Here is a 23,703-nt window from a genome sequence, read left to right on the forward strand (position 1 = left end):
TGCTAAAGTCAGGTAGAGCAAGCCCTCCCACTTTGTCCTTCTTCTTGAGGAGTTCTCTGCTAATTCTGGACTTCTTCCCCCTCCATATGAAGTTGGTAATCTGTTTTTCCAATTCTTTGAATAAGGATGGTGGTATTCATATTTAGGCTAGCATTGAACTTATGTAGTGCCTTGGGCAGAACTGACATCTTTACTATATTGAGTCTGCCAATCCACGAGCAGGGATATTCTTCCATTTGTTTAGGTCACTCTTGATTTCTTGAAGTAGTGTTTTATAATTTTCCTCATACGATCTTTTGTTTTTTTTAGTCAGGTATATCTTTAAGTATTTCAATTTGCGCTTGCCTATTGTAAAGGGTACTCCCTTTTTAATCATCTCTTCTGTGATCTTGTCTACTGTGTAGAGCAGTCCAATAGACTTCTGTTTGTTTTTCTACCCTGCCAGTCTGCCATATTCCTCCATTGCTCCCAACACTCCGCTTGTGAAGTTTAAGGGATCTTCAATATATAGAATTGGATCATCTGTGAATAATGTTAATTTCGCCTCTCCCTTCTCCAGCTCAATACCTTTAATATCTTTCCTTTGTCTGATGTTATTAGCTAGGACCTCCAGGACGATGTCAAATAGGAGTGGGGACAAGGGGCATCCTTGTCTGGTCCCCTCTTTCAGTGCAATTGTTTTTGTCTTTTCTCCATTAACTACCACATTAGCTATTGGTTTTTCATATATGGCTTGTATATTATTGAGGAATTTTCCTTCTATTCCTATCTTCTTGAGTGTCTTAAACACGAATTCATGTTGGATATTGTCTAATGCTTTTTCCGTGTCTATTGATATGATCATGTGATTCTTATCATTTTTTCTGCCAATGTGGCGAATAATGCTGATGGTCTTTCATAAGTTAAACCATCCCTGCATCCCTGGTATGAATCCCAATTGGTCATGGTGAATTATTTTTTTAATATGATTTTGTATTCTATTGGCCAGTATTTTGTTAAGGATTTTTGCCTCAGTGTTCATTCGGGATATTGGTCTATAGTTCTCGATTCTTGTGGCATCTTTGCCCTCTTTAGGTATCAGGGTTAGACTAGCTTCATAGAAAGAGTTTGGGAGTTTTCCATCTTTTTCTATGTTCTGGAAGAGTTTGTATAGGATTGGTGTCAGTTCTTCTCTGAATGCTTGGTAGAATTCTCCTGTGAATCCATCTGGCCAGGGGGATTTTTTTATTGGTAATCCCTTAATTACCTTGTCTATCTCTTAAATTGCTATGGGTCTGTTGAGGTTCTTGACATCCATCTGCGATAGTCTAGGGAGGGATTGTGTTTCCAAATATTTGTCCATGTCTTCCAAATTGTTGAATTCATTAGAGTATATACCTTCATAGTATAATTGTGTAATTATCCTTTTGATTTCATTAGGTACCATTGTAATGTCTGTCCCCTGTTTCATCCCTCATCCTTGAAAATGTTGTTTGTTCTTTCCTTTCTTTGGTTAGGTTTGCCAGAAGTCTATCAATTCTGTCAATTCTTTCAAAGAACCAACTTTTAGCAGCATTACTTTTTTCCATAGCTTTCTTGTTTTCCTTCTCCTGTATCTCGGCTCTGATTTTTATTATATCTATCCTCTTGCTATTAATAGGTTTGTTCTGTTGACTCTGCTCTAATTGGTGTAATTTTTGTGTCAGCATATCATCCACAAGTCTCTCTTCTTTTTTAATGTGTGCATTTATTGCTATCAGTCTTCCTCTGATAAATGCCTTTGCTGTATACCACAAGTTTTGGTACATCGTATTTTCATTCTCATTGGTTCCTAGAAACTTTCTGATTTCATCTCTGATCTGGGTCAATACCCCCTCCTTTTGCAATAGGAAATTGTTCATCCTCCAATTGTTTGCCCTAGTTTTCTTCACCGTCTTTCTGTTAATTTCCAGCTTTATGGCACAGTGATCGGAGAGAGATGCCTGTATAAACTCTATGTGCTTGAATTTACTCAAGTTTGATTTGTGTCCCAGCATGTTGTCTGTTTTTGAATATGTGCCACGTGGACTTGAAAAGAATGTGAATTTTTTTGAATCTATCAAGTCAAGTCATCCAAGTGTGCTATTTAGATCTCTAGCCTCCTTGTTGAGTTTCTTTCCCAACAATCTGTCTTTTTTCAGAGAGTGGTGTATTAAAGTCACCAACTATAATTGTTGAGCCTGTGATCTCATTTTTCATCTTTTGGAGTGTTTGATTCACAAATTTCACTGGTCTCTCCTTAGGTGCATATATGTTTATAATGCTCACTGGTTCTTGATCTATTGTTCCCTTGAGCATTATATAATGCCCCTCCTTGTCTCTTGTTATGGCCTGTATCTTGAGGTCAATTTGGTCAGATATTAAGATCGCTACCCCTGCTTTTTTTGCATTACCATTTGTTTGGTATATTTTTCTCCATCCTTTAATTCTCAACCTGCTTTTGTCTGCAAGCTTGAGATGAGTCTCCTGGAGGCAGCAGATTGATGGGTTATGTTTCCTCAGCCAGTCTGTTAGCCTCTGCCTTTTAATGCCTGAGTTCAGGCCATTGATATTCAGTGTTATTATAGCCATCTGTGGACCCTGTGATGTCATCTTGTACCTTTTGTGTTGGGTATTTTCCTATCTACCTATCTTATCCACTTGTGTTGTGTGTGTGGTTTATGTTTGCCTTCTTTCCACTATTGAGCTGATGCTATGCTGGGGGTTGTTTCCTCTTTGTCGTCCTATGGGCGGAGTTGTTCTATGTGATGGTCTCTTATTTGCCCTGGGTGAGTGTTTATCTTTTTCCCATACTGGATTTTCAAGGATCTTTTGTAGGGCTGAGTTTATTTTTGTGTATTCTTTGAGGTTGTCCTTGTCTGGGAAAACTCTTACTTTGCCATCTATCTTAATAGATAACTTGGCTGGGTAAAGTATTCTTGAGTTTGCGTTGTTTTCCTTCAATTTTTGGAATATGTTACTCCATTCCCTCCTCCTCTTCATCGTTTCTGCTGATAGGTCTGAACATACTCTTATTGGGGTACCTTTATACATGACTGTTTGCTTTTCCCTAGCTGCTTTTATGATCTTCTCCTTTTCCTCAAAGTTCGATAATTTGACAATTATGTGTCTTGGTGACTTCTTCTTGGGATTCAGTTTGGCTGGTGTTCTTTCAGCCTTTTGAATGCTTGCCTGATTTTCCTTTATTAAGCTGGAGAAGTTTTCCTCTAAGAATTCCCGTGCTATTTTTGCTGGTGATTTCTTTGTTGTGTCTTGTTCCAGTAGTCCAATTATTCTAATATTGTTTCTTTTCATAGCTCTCAAGTTTTCTTTAGCTAATTTTTTGTGTCTTATTTGACTGCTTTTCCTGTTTGCTAAGGTTTGTTTGATTATCCTCTAGATCACTGGTGCAATTCTCTGCCTCCTCAAGCCTATTGGCAAGATCTGTCAATTTGTCACTGGATTTTGTTATTTCATCCCTTAACTATTGTATTTCCTTTTGGTGCATTGCCTTTATCATCTCATCTTTTTCCGAATTGCTTCCTTCATATCCTTTATGACTTCAAGAAGCATTTTGAAAATTTATTTTTGTGGCAGGTCAATATCTGCTTCTTCTATGCCCATCGTTAGGTTCATGACTTCTTCTGGCATTGTCTTTTGTTTCTCCTGCTTTTTTGTTGAAGCTGTTAGAACTGGTTGCTGTTTACGTGTTATTTTAAAGGAGCTTAGAGCCATCTTCCTGAGTCAAAGAGCGCTGGGCTCTCTCTTGGGGGATTCATATGAGTTCTTCTATGAACTACCTGCCGGAAGCTGTACTGAGAGGTCCAGCTATCTCTATATCTCCCTGTGGTTTCACTTTTGTCCTGACTGTCCAGTATTCCATTATTTGGAATGTGTGTTGGATATTCCTCTCATGTGACACTGGTCAGGTTGTTGTGGGCCCACAAGGGCCTTGCTTTCCTGGCCAATCTCTAAGTAGGCTTCACGGTTGTTGGAGCACCTCAGCTGGCCTGTGTTGTTTTCCTCTGAGACTGGAGTGCTGAGGAGGGTGTGTGGGTATATGCACCTTGGTGTAGAGCTCTGTAGCTTGTAGGGGGATTACTGTAGACAAAGAGATCACGTTGGAGATTGGGTGCATATTCCCGCAGTAGTGTGGAGCCCCACTAGTGGTGGCCAGGCGTTTCCCCCAGTCACTTGTAGGGCCTCAGGATTTAGGCTGGGGATGCCCCTACTTTTTGTAAGGGAGAATCCCCTGCTGCTTGGTGTGTGGAAGAAGACTGTCTTGAATTCCCCAGTTGCTTGCCAGGCCTATAAATGCAGGTGGGAGCTCCCCCACTTGGGCCTTCAGAGTTGCCCTAGGCAGAGGGGAGTGGCCTGGTGGCCGCTAGTGGCTTGTGACAGGAAAGAGAGTGAAAGAAGAGGAAAAAGAGAGAAATAGGAAGACACAGACTGGAGCAACAATGTCTAGCAAACTGACACCCACTCACCCACACTCAACTAGAATGCACAGAGCAAACAAAAGTGAAAACAGTAAAAAAAAGGTGGGGAGGGGGGAAGAAAGGAAGAAAACAACAAGAAAGGAGAACTTAATCTGCTGAGGCTGTGGTAGGATAGAAAGAAGAGTTAGAATAAGAAGAGAAAAGAAGAAAACATGAAAGAAGAACACAAATAAAGTAAAAAAAGAAAATCGGAAGGAGAAGGAGACAGAACTGACAAAATTGATAAAGAAATAGCTAACCCCATGCTGTGCTGTGTGTAGCACTGACTCGTCCTGTGTGGAGCACTGTCTTAGGAGTCAGGCTGCCCACTGGGAGGACAGGGTTGCCCTAGGCAGAGTGTAGGGGTCTGGGAACCAGCAGTGGCATGTAAAGGGAATGAGAGGGAGAAGAGAGAATCATACAAGCAGTGAGAGAAGTGAAGAGAACAAATAAAGAAAGAGGAGAGAAAGAAAAAGGAGAAGGAAGGAGAAAGAGATAAAAACCACTGTGTTCACTAAGATTGTGATGGTAAAAAGGGAGGTGAGCAAGAAGGGGGAAATAAAGAATAAAGAGATAGCTGATCCCTGATTACTTGTATGTGGGGCCAAAAGGGTTTAGACCCTACCTCACAATGGCAGGTTGGTGTGCTCTTTTGATGCAGGGACCCAGTGGTGCTGGGCAGTATTACCCTAGTTGATGAGCTCTCCTAGAGGTCCAATGGAGGTTTCCTCAGCAGTGCAGTGCAGTGTAGATGTTTGTCCCAGCTGCCTTGTGTGGTTTTCAGCACTCCCACCGAGGGCGGGCTGGAGTTCCTCCTGCTATTTGGGTTGATTTGCCCTAAATGGAGGATAGTGATCTAGAAGTCAGTAGTGGTTTATGATAGGAGAGAGTGGGAGAGAGGAGGAAAAAGAGGGGAAAAGAAGAAAGAGAGAAAAAAAGAACCCCAGCTCGTTGAGACTGGCTGGGCTTGTTGAGACTGGCTGAACTCATTGAGACTGAATGCAGTGGAAAGGATAGAAATGCTAGTGAATGCAGAGGGGAAGAAATAGAGTAGTAGGTAAGGTGATAACAGGCTTGATCACCTGTCCCTGAGGCTGGAGGAGTTCCAACTCTTCTTCTAGGTAATGGGATGCTGTACCCGTTTTATGTAGGGTTCTACAGGTTCTGTGTGGGATTACTTTCAAAGGCAAGATCTCACCTGTGCTCTGGATTTTACTGGTATGCCTGCCTTGTGCTGTATTGTAGCACTGCAGCAGGGGCGGAGAGCGGGGTGTTCCCACAGCCCGGTCTAGGGCCCCAGGGCCAGCAGGGCCTCCCTAGCTATGTGTAGAGTCACTGATATGGAAGCTGGGCTTGTTGTTCTATCTAGGCTGCTGGTGTCCTACTTCTAGATCAAAGGCTTTTATTTTTATTTATTTTTTATCCCCCTGGCCAGATAGACTAAAATCAAATTAACTTGTCACACACAATCTCCAGTTTGCAGCTTCATGCTGTTTGAAACTGACACTTGCTACAGCGGGTCTTTGTTATGCAAAAAGCCTCCAGGCCTTGTACCTGGGTTCTGGCATGCCTTAGCTAGGTTACTTCATATGCTGATTTATGTTAAGGACCCCCGCCTATGTGCTCTTTGCAGCTGAGAAACCAGACTGGGGTTTGAGTTATTAACCAATAATATATATTTCACCTTTTTAATTTATTTTTAATGCTTGTGATGTGCTCTGATTTGGGGGCTGTCAGGATGGTCCCCAGAGGGGGAGATCCAGCTTATCAGGGGGGTTGTTTCCTTCTCAGCCGATTGGAATTAATTCTATTCCCTGGATTCCGCTTATTTTCTCCCATACCACGATCTACTTTAGGTAATAATCTGCTTTTTCTTCTATTCTAAATTATGGCTACCTGCCACCGCCACTCCCCATGGGGGCAGTGAGCTCAGGGCAGCCAACAGCGCAGAGAGCTGCGTGGGGTTCTCCTGTGTCTGGGGTTTTGTCCCCTTTAAGGCGTCAGCCTGGAGAAATCGCTGCTCCCGGCAAGGGCGCAGCTGGCATGTGAGATCTAGAGCGCTTTAAAGTGTTCTTGGTTTGCTTTGTGAGTAGAAATTACTGTCAAAAAAGGGGTTCAGGAGAGACGCTAGTACCCTAGTTCTAATTTCTGGACTCAACCTCCCAGTTCCCTTCACCCTACCTTCCAATTTTTGGTCTGGCAGCAGGAGCTCTGGACAGGTGCGTCCTATCGGGTTGCCATTTCCTCCTCCTCTATTCATTGGATTTTTGTCTAATTGAGTAACTGCAGGATTCTATAAATCATGGAAGGAAGTATGGATAAGATACATGTGGACAGACTTATCTGAAAAGGCAAAAAAAATGGGGAGGGTGATATTTGTGTCTCAGGTGAACGCTCACCAAAGGGTTACCTCTGCAGAATGGGATTTTAACAACAAATTGGCAAGGATGACATGGCCATTGGAAATCAGTCATCCTCCTTCTGCAGCCATCCCTGTCCTTGCCCAATGGGCACTTGAATAAAGGGAATGCTCCCAGATGCTCAATGCACCAGCAGCAAAAACCGCTGTGTTTAAGACACGGGATCTTCCTTCAGGATGGAAAGGGTGGGAAGGGGAGATCAACCAGCACCCTGGTGGTAGATTGATTACATGAGACCACTTTCTTCATGTAAAAAGGTAACATTTTGTTCTTAATGGAGTAGATGGGTACTTACTCTGCATACACATTCGGTTTTCCTGTATGTAGTGCTTCTACCTAAACTGCCACTCATGGGCTTGCAGAATGTCTCAGTCACGGGCATGGATCTTGCCCAGCATTGCTTCAGACAAAGGAACTCACTTCTCAATAAATAAGGTGTGGCAATGTACACATTATCATGGAATCTAGAGGTGTTCATGGAATCTAGAGGTGTTACCATGTTCATCATATTGAATCAGCTGGCTTGATAGAAAAATGAAATGGACTTCTAAGGACACAATTATGGTGCCAGCTTGCTGGCAACATCTTGCAAGGATTGGGCAATGTTTCAGGAGGTTGTATATGTTCTTAACCAGCAATCACTGCATGGTGGTATTTCTCCAAAAGCCAGGATTCATGGGTCCAGGAATGGAACCAAGGGGTGGAAATGGGAGTAGCACCTCTCACTCACCATATTTTCCCTCCCTGTCCCTGAAACTCTGTTCTTTGCCTCTGAACATCTTTGTCCCAAAGAGGGGAATACTCTCAGCGACAAAGAACCAATTCCACTTACCTGGAAGGTAAGGCTGTCTCTTGGACATTTTGGACTCCTCGTGCCTCTGCCTCACTTTCTTGAGTGATGTGACTGATCCTGACTGCCAGGGTTAAATTGGATAAGGATTGCAAAATTGGGGTATAGAAGACGATGTCTGGGAGTAAGGAGATTCTTTAGGTTGTCTCTTAATACTACCATGCATTTTGACTCAAGTTGATGGTAAACTCCACCACCCCAATTCTGACACGGCTACTAATATCCAATACTCTTCAGGAATGAAGGTTTAGGTCACTCCACCAGGCAAGAACCATGGCCAGCAGAGGTACTCAGGGCAAAGGAAATACAGAATGAGTAGTATAAGAAGGTACAAGTGCTTTACACAATTGATGCATGTATGGATTGTGATAAGAAATGTATGAACCCTTAATAAAATGGTTTAAAAAATAAAAAAAGATTCCTTCTGCCACACAATAATAAAAAAAAGAAATAGTAGCTATAACCACTAACTACCTGCAGAAATGGGGTTGGTAATTGCTATGAATAATTACTATTTGTACATATGTCCCCAATATTTTTATTTTGTTCATTCTAACATATAAAATGCATTGGGTTTGGGTTGTACATGTGTTTGTGTATCATGCTAGTTTCAAGCATGATCTTATTGTTTTTGTTGATTAAGTATGGGTAAAGAGCTATGTACAGCCTTCAAGTTGATCAGGGCTTATCCGTGATGGTTAGGGATTTTGCCAATTGGACATTCCTGGGTAAGGGTGAAACCAATCTGATCAAGTAGGTCACAGACTGATGATACTTTCTTGAAGGTATGGCTTTTTATATAAGACAGACTGACCAGAGTTGAATTCTCTTTGTCCCTCGCCTTCTGCTGGAGCTGGATCTCATGTCTGCTTCCTTGATGTCCATTTTGTTGCCTGCAAATACCAACAATGGATTCATTTGGCTGGCTTCACATTCATTGAATTTGGCATCTGCCAGCCTGTGCCCCCACTGCCTCTGCTTCATCATCCTGTTTCCTGCTCATAAACTTCTTTGAGCCAAGAGAAACCTGACAAATGAGACTAGACTCACTATTTTTACAATTGTGTGAGCCATTTATTGATGTAAATCTTTTTCCATGTGTAAACACATAACATGCACCCCTGGTTTTGCTTCTCTAGAGAACTCAGTTAACACACTTGCTATCAGACTGAGGGCTTTGGAAAATAGATTGGGATATAATTAGGTTAAAATTTAGCATCTTATTATTTTCCCTTTTGACACATTTCAAATTTGTTCTAGTTTTTTATATTTTTTATTTTCTTTTGGATTGAGGATTTCCCCCATTTTATTTTGTTCTTGTTGTCGGTAGTTGGTTTTGTTGTTGTTGCTGTAGTGTGGTGCGTTTCTTTACATAAAATCCAGGAGAGAGAAAGCTATAGCGATAGGAATCAGATGAACAGTTTTCTTAGGGATGTGGCAGGGGAGGGTATGAGGAAAGGTGAATCTAGTAATAATGAGTATAAAAAAGAAGAAAAGGATTTTGATATTTAAAAATTTGATAGTGGTGATGATTATGCAGCTCTTTTAATACATATAAACCATTGAATATGTGAAATATGAATTAGGTTATTAAAACTGTTAAAATGTAAAAGGAAGAAGGGAAGGAAGGAGAAAAGAGGAATGAAGGAAGGAGGGGGGAAGAAAAGGAAACAAAAGAAGGGGGAAAGAAATGGAATGTATTAAAAAAGAAAAAAATCAAAAAGGGATAAGTTAAAAAGAGATTAGTAAAGAAGACAAGCCAAAGAAGGAAAGGGAAGAAAGAAAAGATTGTAAATAGAAAGTAAAAGGAGAAACAGAAACAAAATTTTAAAGAGGAAAGCAGAACACTGGACCAAGTAGAATCAGAAACCTAAGCAGCATTCCTGACTGCTAAGGAGGCCATGGTCAGAGCTTTGGTACTGATAAGTACACTCTGTTGGCTGATGATGCCACATGAGGGGAGGCACCCTGCCTAGTACTGAGCTCCTGCAAGCCTGGAAGCCGGCTGCGAGCAGCAGGCTTGGTAGCAGAAGGCAGCGTACCCAAATGAGTACTGTTTACTTAGAAAGCAACTAGGAGCAGGAAGGTGCCTGTTATAGGAGGAAATCTAGGTGGCTTAGAAGTGTCTGGGGTTCATGGAGAAGTTCCCTCTGGCCTACAGTGTGTGTGCGATAGGACTCCCAGGCCAGGGCAAATTTCTTGCTGGTCTAGACTGTGCCTGGGGGAAGGGCACACCTGGCTGGCACTGTTCTCAAGAAGCAAACAGTTTGTTTCTGAGAAGTAACTTGCATCATTTCCCAGTTCCCCAGATACACCTCTGATCTTTGATGAAGATCTATCGTTTCAAAAGAAAGAATAAAGAAAACTAAGTAGAAGAAGAAACAATGAATCCCGCAGGCAAGGAGACAAATGAACAAGAGGGGTATTGCCAGCCACCATGTGGGTAAGGGTAAAGGATGGCCGGGTTTGGGTCACCAGAAAGGTGTGGGAAAGATAGAAACTTTCTGGTCACCAGCTACCAGTGTGGGTTCTGGTGCAGTAATGGGGCAACCAGAGCTGATTAGATGTTTCTGTCCCAATCAGAATTGTGCTTGCAAAAACAACAGAGTCATGCTGTGTCAGGCTACTTGACAAGTGATGGTTTCATTTGTCTCCTTGCCTGCGGGATTCATTGTTTCTTCTTCTACTTAGTTTTCTTTATTCTTTCTTTTGAAGCGATAGATCTCACGGTGATCATCCATATCTGTTTCACTCGGTTTGGCATGGCTGTTACAGTGTCTGAGTAGCTTGAATGTCTAATCTAGCTTATTGAAAATTCTCAATCGTTATGTTTTCAAATAATAAGTTTTAGCTCATCCCAGACATATATCTCTCTACCTTATTAGTGCTAGAGTTGGCTTATTTTCTCGTTTCCTGTGTTAACTAAAGGTTTTGCTTGTTTGTTGTCTCAGTTACTACAAAGGATGACAATACAAAAGAAGATGAAATAGCAGATCTTTCTGTGTATGACCAAGATCATCATAATGGTAAGTTGTAAGACCCTTTCTACTTTTTCATTTTTCCCTTGTTAGGGGAAACACTCCATTTTTAAAAATATCAAAAACAAGGGTTTTCTTTTTGAAAAATGGAATTCTGTTCATTAAATCAGAATATAATTTAGCTAACTTATCTTATTGTGCTTTGAGTGAATGTTTACAAAGTGAATGAAATTTCCATTTGTCAATTCATACACAGTTTGTTCTGTGATATTAATTTCAGTGCCCACAAAGAAAATCACTTTTTAAAATATATAAGCAGTTTTATTAGGACATATCCAAATGTCATATAATTTAATTACCCACTGTTATTTTAATTAAGGCATTGTTCAATTTCTGGTTAATTTTTTTATTTTGCTTGATCTTCTGATCATTGATTTTTAATTTCATAGCACTGTGATCTCAAAAGTTAGTTTATAGTATCTTAATGTTTCAAATTTACTGATTCTTGCTTTGTGGACTTTGTGTAACATGTATTCTAGAGTACATTCCATAAGCACTGGCATTTTTTTTCTTTCAAGATTTTATACATAAAATCCTATTGCAAAAAAAAAAATTAGTGTGCTCGCTTCGGCAGCACATATACTAGAATTGGAACGATACAGAGAAGATTAGCATGGCCCCTGCGCAAGGATGACACGCAAATTCGTGAAGCGTTCCATATTTTTAGAATAAAAAAAAAAAATTAGTAACAAAAAGAGCAAAACTTAAAAAAAAGAAAGTGTCACAGTACTACCTCATATTTGCTGTTGAGTTCTAGGATAATCATCTCCAGGAGTTTCCCTTGGTTTTTAGGGTCACTGCTTTGGGGGGAGCAGGCAGACTGTGTCGGCAGGGTGCCATATTGGATGTGAACTCTGGCGGCCTTCTCTCAAGGGAACAGCTGTTCTCCAGTTTGTACAAATCTCACTAATTACTGGGACTATGCCAGCCTGGCTTCACTTGTTTTTGATACATGCTTGAACTCTATCGGTTCTAAGTTTACAACTATTGAATTAAAGGTATCATAGCAATGGACATAAATCTGAAACATAATATTCAGGAGAGTAAATTTACAAATCTTTTGAAATTAAAAAGAAATAACAGCAAAAGCAGAAATAAAGCAATTTTAGAAAAATAGTAAATATATACTAATGCCAACCACTTCCTATAAGCAAATCTTGAGAGTGCACATTATATCTAAGGGCAAAGAGTTAAAACTTCCAATGGGAACATAAATGTACTCTGTTTTACGGAATTCCCAAAGAGTGATGGCAAAGAGAGACTTCAGAAGCATATAAGCCACTTTTGCTATCAAGTTGATTCCAACTCATAGCAACCCTATGCATTATGTTGGATTGTATAGAGAAATGAAACCTGTGGCATTCGTATATGTATAAAAATAACTTTATATCAAGAACATATCAAGACTGCATTCCAGATCAGTCCAACTCAAGTCCCCGGCTCTGAGGCTAAGTCGGAGTCCTCTTTAGACTCATGTAGCTGCAGGTCAATGAAGCAGAAGCAGGAAGCAGGGAGATCATAGGCTGGTGGGTGCAGAGTCATGTGGATCCAAGGGTGGTGGAAACATAGAGTCTGCCCCTGGAGAGTAGACACCAAATCCAAGCAAAGATGAAGGCAGAGGGCAAGAGCGATGGAAGTCTTCACTGGATTTTTTAAAGAAAGGTCACAGCCCCGAGGAGGCATACTATGATCCCACAGACAGGTCTGAGTCCACTCCTACCTCCACACAGGTATCATCAATCTGGAACAAAATCTCAACACCAGGCCTATAGGACGGAGTACAACTGCTTCTTAGGATATCTGAGAACATAAATCTTTACAGGAAGCAACAGCTTCACCTCTCTCCTAAAGGGTGGCTGGTGAGTCTCCTGGGTGGACCTTGCAGTGCAGCCCCATGTTTAACCCACTATGACAGCATTGCTCAGAGGGAGCGAAACGAGGGAGTATGAGCAGAAGCACCGAAAGCAGAGGTGCCTGAGCCGATTTGTTAGAAAGCAAATGCTGAAACCAAATGGAGCTACATTTCCAGGACTCAAAAGCACACTTGCTTTAAAATAAATCATTTTATTGAGGGTTCTTACAGATATTATAACAATCCATAATTCAATTAGATCAAGCAGAATTGTGCAATTGCTGCCACCATCTTTTTCAAAGCATTTTCATTCTTCTTGAACTCTTTGATATCAGCTCCCCTTTATCCCTTCCCTCCCCTGCCCTACCCTCCAGGAATCCTTATTATGTTATATTATATAAAATAACAAAAATAAAATAATATATTTGTATCTTACACCATCCAATATATCCATTCACCTACATTTCTGTTATTTGTTCCCCTCAAGTGGGGTTATATAGTCAACAGCTCCCCCAGCCCCCTCCCCCTCTTCCTGTACCCTTAGGGAAACACTCTTTATTAAGATTGTTTAACCATGAAAATAGGCAAGGTTGATATTTTATTATAACCCTAAAGGTTTCGAAAACATGCCACATAGGTTTTCTTTTCTTAATGAATTTTTAAAAATCTTATTCAAATAATAAATATAGAATGGAGGACAACATACAATACTCAAAAAAGCACAGTTCAAAAATGACTGTATGTAGTGGGGCAGGATGATGTATATACTAGAGCTACTTGTAACCCAGAGCCTGTACATCAGAGTCATGAGACAGATGTGATTAGTAATCATGAAACTAGACTTCCAAAAAAAAGATTAACAAAGAAGTAGATCAAATGCCAGATAGAAGAGGAAGCTGATCACAAAGAGAGAACAGAGAAAAATGGAATGTTCAATTGTCAGATGTCCTAACAGCGTGGCTCTTTTGAACTTCTGAAAACAGCATTCCAATTGTGATAGTGACTATTGGCCCAGCACGGGGTAAGCACCCACACTAGTGGCTGGTGAGCAGAAAGTGTAATTTTCCTCTTTTTCTACCTACTTCCCTAGTGACCAAAAGTGCGGCCAGCCCTGACCTACACCCACTCAGCGGCAGGAGATAACCCCCCTCCTTCTGCATAGCACCCATTCCAACGGAGGTCTATTGAGGAGGTATACCCCTCTCAATCGGGCCCTGGATGCTCATTACCCCTATGTCTGGTGGCAAACACTCTCCACCTTTTGGGCCAACAGAACATGCATTGCTCGGATGGGTGGCCTGCCAAAAGCCACCCTTCAGATGACAGAAATTCATTCTAAGACCAGGTGTCCTGCTCTGAGATAACCTCAGTACCCAAAGGAACTCTTTAGGCCCAACTACCCAGAAACCAGACAACCTTTGAGCTGCAGGACTCCTTTAAGGGCCAGGTAACCTTCCTTCGGCCAACTTCTTGGCCAACAGTATAACCCTCTTAGAACTGCTTAACTGTGCCCCAATGATTTGGGGGTAATCTGTTTCTTTTTGTATGCATTTGGATTTGGGGCCTTGCTCTTTATATTGCTGGTTTTTCATTTTATAGCATTGTTTGAAAAACTGGATGGTATAATGTCAATATTTTAATATTTATCAAATTTGCTTTGTGCCTCAACATATCATCTATTCTCGAGAATGTTCCATGTACATTAGAAGAGAATGCACACAATGCTCTTGTTGGATGGGGTACTCTGATTATATCGAAGCAACTGAATTGATTTGTTTTGTTGTTCTCTGATTTGACTGAGTTTCTTTCCAGATAATCCACTCTTCCTCATGAGTCATATATTGGTCTCCTATTATTGTTGTTTTATTGTCTGTTTCCTTTTTCAGCACTGTGAAAGTGTGAGTGATGTATTTTGAGGGTCTTTCGTGTTTTCTTCTTCAGAAAAGTCCATTGTATTGGGTATTGTTCATGTTTGTGTATGTGTGTGTATTTCGTGATTGTGTGTTTGCACACGCACCTGCACTGATATTTTATGATGTCTCTATAACAAAATAGACTGCTGGGTGTGGGAGAGAGACTAGGTTGTGTGGGTAAAATAGAACAAAGAGGAAAAGGAGGTGCTAAAGTTAATAAAAGTAAAATGGATTTTGCAATGGGTGACAACAACAAAAATAGCTCACTGCCATTGAATCCAGGCTGAATCTTAGTGACCCTTGTGGGGTTCTGAGACTAACTGTTTGCAGGAGTAGAAAGCCCCCTCTTTAACCCGAGGAGCTGTTAGGGGGTTCATGCTGCTGACCATGTGGATCACAGGCCAATGTGCAACCACTACACCACCAGCACTCTGAAATAGGTAATAAAATTAATAATAGTAAAATATATTAAAAGGGAAAATGGGGGTGGGGGAAGAAGGCAATGTGAGCTGAAAGAAAAATAAGGTGTTTTGTTGTTGTTGTTTTGCTTTTAGCATTGGTTGGCTTGGTTTTCACTCAAGCCAGGAGCCTCACAGCTCTTGTAGGTTCAAGAAGGGAAGGGAGTCAGGTGGGCATGGGTGTCTGCTTGTGGAGCATGAGGCCAGGGACCTGCCAAGCGCTTGCCCCCTGGGCTGGTGGGATGGATGCATTTGCAGTGATGTGTGCGCTGTAGTAGGTGGTGGCAGTGGTGGCCTGTGTACAGGTGGGGAAGGCGCAGTCGAGGCTGCTGTGCACAGGCGGCATATGTAGCTTACTGGTTGGATATAGATTAGTGGAAATCACTCATGTTGTTGTCAGGTGCTGTCCAGCCTATTCCAATTCAGTGATATTATGGAAAACAGTATCCACAAAATTCTTACGTTTGATTCCATTGTTGAAACCACAATGTCAATCTGTCTTATCACAGACCTTCCTATATTTGCTTCTTTTAGTACTTTACCAAGTATGATGATTTTTTCCGGGGACTAATCTCTCCTGATAAGATGTCCAAAGTATGTTAGACAAACTCTTATCATCCTTGCCTTTAAGGAGCATTCTGGCGGTAATTCTTCTAATATCATTTGCTTGTTGTTTGAGCTTTCCATAGTTTGCCAGCACCATAATTCAAATGCATTGATGCTTCTTCAGTCTTCCTTATTCAATGTGCAACTGTCACATGCACATGAGGAGACTGAAAATACCATGGGTTGGGGCAAGTGCGCCTTACTCCTCAATGTAACATGCTTGCTTTCCACGCCTTAAAGAGGTCTTGTACAGCAGGTACAAGATTACCCAGCACAATGATTCATTTGCTCTCTTGACTGCTGCTTCCATGAACACTGATTGTGAATCCACGTAATATGAAATCTTTGAAAACTTCCCTCTGTTCCATTTATCATGATAGTTTATCAGTTCAACTGTGAGGACTTTTGTTTTCTTTACATTGAGCTGTAATCGATATTGAAGGCTGCAATCTTTTCATAAGAAAATTCTTCAAGACCTCCTCACTTTCAGAAAATAAGCGTGTCATCTGCATATCACAGGTTGTTATTAAACCTTCCTCCAATCCTGATGCCGTGTTCTTCTTCATATACTCCAGATTACTTGTTCAGCACACAGATCGAATAAGTGTGGTGAGAGGACAAGATCCTGGCACATACTTTCTTGATTTTAAACCACACCGTATTGACTGAGTCTGCTCCGATGACTGCCTCTTGATTCGTGTACAGGTTCTGAACGGGCACTATGAAGTATTCTGGAATTCTCCTTCTTCTTAATGCGATGCATACTTTGTGAGGATCCACACGGTTGAAAGCCTTTGCGTAGTCAATAATACACAAGGAAATATCTTCTTGACTCTGTTTTCAGTTAAGATCCATCTGACATCAACAGCAATATTCTTGTTCCATTCTTGTTCTCTTCCGAATTGGGCCTGAATGTCTGGCAGTTCTCTGGTGCTATACTGCTGCCACTGTTTTTGAATGATCATTACCAAAATTTTACTTTCATGTGATATTAATGATATCATATATATATATATATATATATTATAATTTCCACATTCTGCTGGGTCATTTTTCTTTGGAACGGGTCACAATTATGGATCTATGCTAACCTGTTGGCCAGGGAGCTGTGCTCCAAATTTCTTGTTATCCTTGAGTAAATCCTTCCAGTGCTTTATCAGCTTGTTGAAACATTTCAATTGGCATTTCATCAATTCCTGGAGCATGTTTACTTATTTTACTTTTGCCAATGCCTTCAGTGCAGCTTGGCCTTCTTCTTTCAGTACCAAGAGTTCTTGTTCGTATGATACCTCTTGAAATGAGTGAATGTCAATGCGTTACTTCTGCCACAGTGATTCTGTGCCCTTCTTCCATCTCCTTTGGATGCTTCTTGCATCTTCAATATTTTGCACATAGAATCTTTCAACATTGCAACTTGAGGCTTGAGTTTGTTCTTCCTTCAGTTCTTTCACCTTAATATATGCTAAGAGTGATATAGATCTAATTTTTGGCTCAGACTTGCCCTATAAGTTTGTCCCTAAACTCGCAGCATGCCTCAATTATCTGAAAAACAACAGACTAGTGTATAAAAGGAGCAATGTCATTATTAAGGTACACAGAGAAGAAGGAATGGAAAGAAAATACACAGGAAGGAAATGAGAGAGTGATGTGGCATTGAGGGATTTTGATGAATGAGAAAAAAGCAAAATCTTTGGGGGGAAAAAAAGAGAACACTATACGGACAATGAATTCCATTTATAACAACAGGGAGGAGAAGTTTAAAATAATTTACATTAGCAAAGTAAGTTTTAATTGGCATTCAGGATGGTGATAAAACAAACATGATTTCTAAAAGAAAATAAAATGTGTTAGTCTAGATTTAAGTGAAAGGCTCTTGGCGGTGCAGTGGGTAAGCACTTAACTGCGAATTGGAAGGGCGTAGTTTGAATCCACCAGTCACCCCATCAGAGAAAGATGTGAAAGTCTCTTCTGTAAAATTTATAGCCTTCGGAAGCTTATGGAGCAGTTCGAATTGGTCCAAAAAGTTGCCATGAGTGTGAATTAACTAGATAGCACACACAGCAATAGGTTTAACTTTTTCTCTGAATTTGAGAAATTTTTCAGAATGGCTAAAGTAGGAATTTGATTATCAGCAGTAATCAGCTTTAAAGCTAATGAATGCACAAAAATGCCTTTATTACTTTAAGGCAAGAAATAATTATTTTTCCTTATGAAAATAGCAACTAGTAATCTGCAAATAATAAAACTGCATTGTTGTTGCTTTTGTTCAAAAACAGCTCATTTACCAATGTTCTCAGACCATTTTTATGCAAATTGATTAGAGCATTAGTTTGAGCCAAACTTAATTATCTGGGCTCTGAGACACAATCATGTGATCTATTTCTAAAGAAAAGTGAGTGGATTTTGGATTATCTGTTCTAATGGTCCCTTCCCATTAGCATGGATGATTGAATTCATTGTATGAGGAAAAATGGATATAAACTGTGGGATCCTTTTGTGTTCTTTTTTCTCTCAGCCAAGAGGGATTAGGGCAGAAAACTGTGGGGGTAATTAATCTAATCTGAATGTGGAGAGGCAAACATAAAGCCTGCCCCCAAGGGGTCAAGATAGCAAGATGGAATGTGGAGTCTCTGGATGCACTGAAGAGTGAAACAGAAGAGGCTGGGGACCCTGAGAGTCATAATTATGCAAAGCAGGCCTGGAGACAGGCAAGCACACGTCTCATCTTTATATAATATGCTGAATCCTGATGCGGCTTAGGGCAGAGCAAATAGGATCATTGTTGGATGGGAAAGCTGTGCATCTCACTTCTTTGTCCATCTTTTATTAGTTTTATTTCAGAAAAAAATAGGAAAGGAGAAAATATATGCATTTCAATTTCAAGAATAGATTTCAAAAAAAAAAAAAAAGTCAAGCACACAATTGAAATGTTCTCCAAGTGAAGACGACCAGAGAGAGCAATCCTAAGGAAAGGAAACAAAAATCTTTGAAATGGCTACTGATAAAACGAGGCATCCATTTATCTATCACAAACCAAACTCATGGCTGAATCAATTCCAATTCCAACTCAAAATATTTGCTCCAAACCTAAAACCAAACCTACGCCTTCATCTACAAGTCAATACCTTTGAGTTAGCAACTGCAGAGTACTTAACCACTGAGCCACCTTGACCCCTTCGGGTTTTACCATAAATCTCCATCGGAGGATCACTTGGTTTCTGCAGTTGGCACCTCAACACGCTACCCACAGTATCACCAGGGGCACAAAAGATCTGATATTCATCAGCAGGTATTCTCAACTTATCAGCAATGTGTTGAATCCTCTCAAATTCTTATTGTCACATTTAGATTAAATTATTTGGAAATTGTATCAGTGTGAACACTATTCCAACTCAAATCATGGTACACAGAAAGATAAGCTTCTTCTACTTTCTGGATGTTCTACTTTTTCCTTTTATTTTACAGAAAAATCCAGATAACAAATAATGAGTTAATGTTCCCAGCAATGACCTTGGAGCAGGTGCTTATAATCCTTCACAAGAACAGTTATAGGGAATGGTGCTCACACAATAATCAGGGACTGGCTGAGTAGTACAGTTAGCAGGTTTTGTTGCTAAATAGAAGAATGGGATTGGGGGGAGTGTTGCAGCAACACAGAGGTGTCTTAGAATAAGGCCCAGGTGATCTACTTCTGAAAAAAATGGCCACTGAAACCCAGCAATGCACAATTCTACACACTGGTCACTATGAGTCAGAATCAAATAGTCACAAACGGTTCAACTGGTCAGTGCACTTAACCTTTCAATATTTTTCATCCAATCATTTGTCGATGGTGTCTGACATGTCACCATAAGGAGACATCCTACCTTCCTGCCACTGCCATCAATTCTAACTCACAGTAACCCTGTAGGATAAGGCCAAACCGCCCCTTGCATTTCTGAGGCTGAAAATCTTTAAGGGAGAAGAAAGCAGCAGCATCTTCCCACGGGATGGCTAGAGCATTCAAATTGCTGCCCTTGCCATGAGTAGCCCAGTGAGCAACCCACAACACTGAGGGCTCCTTTAAGCAGATACAAACCCAAAGCACAAAGAAACTCACTTCCCTCAAGTCAAGTCCAACTCCTGGCTACTCTGTAGGACAGGACAGAACGGCCCCTGTGGGTGTCTGAGGCTGAGCACTTTAAAGGCATAGAAAGCCTCATCTCTCTCCCACAGAACAGCCAGTGGATTCAAACTGGATCACAACCCGATGTGGTCTAGGTCACCAGGGCTAATTTAATTCCCTAGAAGCACTCTGAGATATTGGCTAGTTTAGCCTTTTTAAAAGATTGATGAATTTGTAGCCTAAATAGGTTGTGATTTTTCTGATATCAATTTCTACTTCCTCCAAGTAATGACTATTTACATACTTGAATGAGTCCTATAATGAAGGATAAATTAGATAGTCATTTATTGAAGCCTCTTTATGAGTAGGTAATAGAAAGAGAAATATGAAGAAGAAAAAACCCAAATATCTGTTTTCACAATGTTCATGGTGAGACAGATAAACATAGATATAAAGTATGGTGAGGAAAATAGTAAACAGATGAATGAATTAAAAAAAAACAATAAAAGAGTGAAAACAGCCAGGGGAAAATTAAATTGATGCCTTAATTTTGAAAAATGGTGTTAACTTCACCGACTAGGAAATGGAGGAATTATATATTTCTGCTGTGAAAACCAGATACTTGAGGGGCACAAAAGGAAGGAACAGCACTCTGTTCCTTGTATACTTCCTATGTACAAGAAATAACGAGGAACTTAGTCCTCAGAGACTATAGGGAAAGATGGGTGATTTGACAAAAAGACAACAATGTACATTCAAGAAGAAAGAGATCCTCAAACGTTGTCATTTTTTGTTTCTAGCATCAGAGAAAATTTTTTTCAAAATTCAAAACCTACCCATTGAGATCAAGTTGGTTCTGAATCACAGCAACTCTAAGACTGAGTAGAGCTGCCTCATGGGGCTTCCTCGTCAGCCCACCTTGGAGGAAGCAGCCTGTCACATCCCCTCCCTCAGAGCAGACAGTAGATTCCAGATGCCAAGCCTTGGTTAGCAGCTGAATGTTTTAACTCCTGGGCCACCAGAGATCCCTTTCTAAGAATACTAGAATAGGAGAAAATAAGTGAATATGGCTACACTAGCATGTGCACACATCATTTAGCCACAAACTTTACTTTTATGTTTCTGTGAACAGTTTTCTACTTTAAAATTAACTGTATTATAATTATTAAATTTGAGAATATAGAATCGTTTTAAATATAACATTTTGATTTATAAAATAAATTATTCATTACAAATCAAAAGTCTACCTATCATCCAGAAGTAATCAGGACTAATATAAATGTTTGAGATATGACTCATATGTTCATAAGGAAATGAATGATGTGTGCTTAGCTACCACAGGGAAATTGTATTCTATTCTCTACACTGCTCAAACCTGATCATAGGCCATCATTACAGAGGTGGCCATTATATTTATAATGGTTACTAGGACATCAATAATGTGCTACTACTTAACTTCCAAAATCCTTAGATTAGTAATGTTATTGTTATTTTTTTCTGTCCCCTGCATCTATCATCTTTGTATATTTCATTTTATAAATGATTTTTTCTTTGTGAAATTTAAGTAAAGAATTTTTATCTAAAATATGAATTTATATGTTTAGTGTAGCTTCTCAAAATTATTTGGCCTACCTCCCTTTGGTTTCTCTACTTACTAACTCCCCTCCCCCGCCCGCCCCCCCACCTAATTGGCCCAGTGCACCTAAGGTAGGGACTATTGCAGACTTTGGGAACCACCTGATATAGTTTGTTCTCTTTTTATGATATCCACTGCACTGTTAAAACTCTCATAGTATTTTCAGGCTTTTAGATTTTTCTTACTACTTCCATTGACTTTCTTTTCTTTCAATACATCTATCCATTTTCATTTTTTAACCTATGCTATTGAGAAGATGCAAAACAAACACATACTAATGCACCATTTCTACACGGATCATTGACTGACATGGACCGCATTCTTCTGGTTGCGTAACCATTCGCACTCTCTGTGTCTGTGTTGTTTCTCCCCATCGACAAAGCCATTGCCTATAAGTTCTTGTCTAATCTGTTGGGTCTCTATTGTCAATTTGATCCCATTTGACCCTTGTCAAGAGTATAATTTTCAAGACATAAATTCTTTACTAGTTCAGCTAAATTATTGCCTGGTTTGAAGAAGACTTCAGGGAGTGTTTTTGGTTTAATGTGTAAATATTATTCCAGGGCAATTATTTCAAGGATTCAATCAAATCTTCATGACTTCAAAAAGTCTGACGTCTCAGATAATTTGAAGTTCTACTCTACATTTTCTCCCTCTTGATCAGGACCCCGCCCCCATGACATCATTGATCACATGTTTAAGATCACAGACACTGTGCATCAAACTGGGAGGTAGAGCAAAGGTGTTAAACATGTTAAAAGGACAATTTAACTGGGGTGTCCTGTGAAATCATGACCGTAAACCTCAAAACCAACGAATGCGTTCATCACATTTTCTATTTTTATTTTTTCTGAGTAAATGCCTTATAAAATATTTTTTCCCTTACAAGAATTTTCCTCTTGTCTTTCATTTGTAATAGGTCCTGTTTGAAAGACTTTTCTATGTTTGAGGAACCCTAAACGCATTTTCTAGATGATAGGTTGAGAACCTTTCTCTTTCTAGATGGCTGGCTTATCTAGTGTAGATCTAAATTGTAAAACCTTCAGAAATGAGGATGATCCCTCCCATTCCATCTCCTGAGGTTGTTATTATAAACCTGATTTTAGGATTTCACATTTTCCCCTATTAATATCATCTTATCTAATGTAACCTATTGAGAACGTTTGAGTTTTAAATCTGTTGTCCATCAGTGAACACTCAAGTTTCTTGTCATCTAAAGGTGGCTAAAAGTGAATTTTTCCGCAAGTTAGGACTATATTTCACATTTGACTAAAAAGACCTTTTCCATAGTCAGTGTGTACTTCCGTAACTGTATGGGTGGTAAAGGGCAAGTGCCTCATTTATCTTAATTAAGGGACAGCACCAGCCTCCGTTGGGATTGACTCGATGGCAGAGAATGTGTACTTGCCATGTTGTCCATTAGTGGCATGCAATCATCATTGAATGAATGACCAGGGGTAGGTGATGTCACTGTTTATGGTTACTGATGATGATAAAGATATAAATCAGTTGGAGGGAAACAATGTTGGATTACTTTCTATACCATATTACAGGATTTTCCAACTGGGACTAGCATTGACTCGTCTAAGGACTAAAGAGGGACATAGAGACTTCATACGTCTCTGTTCATAGTATACAATGAGCTGTTGTCAGGCAAGCTGAGCATATGTGTTCATACAGACATACTTATATCTAAATGATATGAGTACATATGCCCACAAGAGACATTCATAAAATGTTCTAGCACTGTTATAGCCTAAAATTGGTATTCATTCCTGAAATCTTGTTTTTCACTAATGCATTCAGTGCAGCTTGGACTTCTGGCATTCTGTGAAGGGTTGATAATTGCAGGTACACAATATCTCAATGTGCATACAGATTTATTTCTACTTATCGGTAAATAAGTATTGTGTTCCCCAGTTTGTTTGCATAATTCATAAGGAAGTTGATCTTCCCACAAATCCCCTTTTTCTTCTTTTACTTGAAAATATCCTTTTTGTGCCTCTTAATTTTTTTCAACTGAGGTGGAATTTGCTTGTACTCGAAAACACAAATCACAGTGGATAGTTCATGTTTACGCACATGAGCACATTTAGCCTTGTGTACTCACTACTTGAGTGAAGGACATTTCCAGCTTCTAGGTGATACTCGGCACACAGAGAAGAAGCCAGAGGTTCATCTGTTTGGGAAATTCTAAAATACTTGTTCTCTCCTTTGAGTCACAATGTTGAAAGATTCTTTGGGGAAAATATTGAATGACATAGGAAATATCAAAAGAAGATGAAATAATACAGAGTCAACAAAAAGAACTACTGGACATTCAACCACTAGGGAGGCAGTGATCAGTGTA

The 23,703-nt window shown here is 39.9% G+C and overlaps 1 protein-coding gene and 1 non-coding gene across 2 annotated transcripts in view; both read left to right on the forward strand.

The window, feature by feature from the left end:
• Positions 1 to 23,703, forward strand: part of LOC101653723 (mono-ADP ribosylhydrolase 2) — a 196,159-nt gene that overhangs the window by 112,880 nt on the left and 59,576 nt on the right. The window contains exon 6 of the mRNA XM_045295173.1: positions 10,697 to 10,771. Within this exon, the coding sequence (XP_045151108.1) occupies positions 10,697 to 10,771 (75 nt within the window). The remainder of the gene's footprint in view (positions 1 to 10,696; positions 10,772 to 23,703) is intronic.
• LOC115871438 lies at positions 11,342 to 11,448 on the forward strand. The gene has a single exon (XR_004047303.1). It is a non-coding gene; the product is annotated as a U6 spliceosomal RNA (small nuclear RNA).

Source organism: Echinops telfairi, unplaced genomic scaffold, assembly GCF_000313985.2.
Source record: "Echinops telfairi isolate 266 unplaced genomic scaffold, ASM31398v2 ScPeMD7_5592;HRSCAF=6446, whole genome shotgun sequence".
NCBI lineage: Eukaryota > Metazoa > Chordata > Mammalia > Afrosoricida > Tenrecidae > Echinops > Echinops telfairi.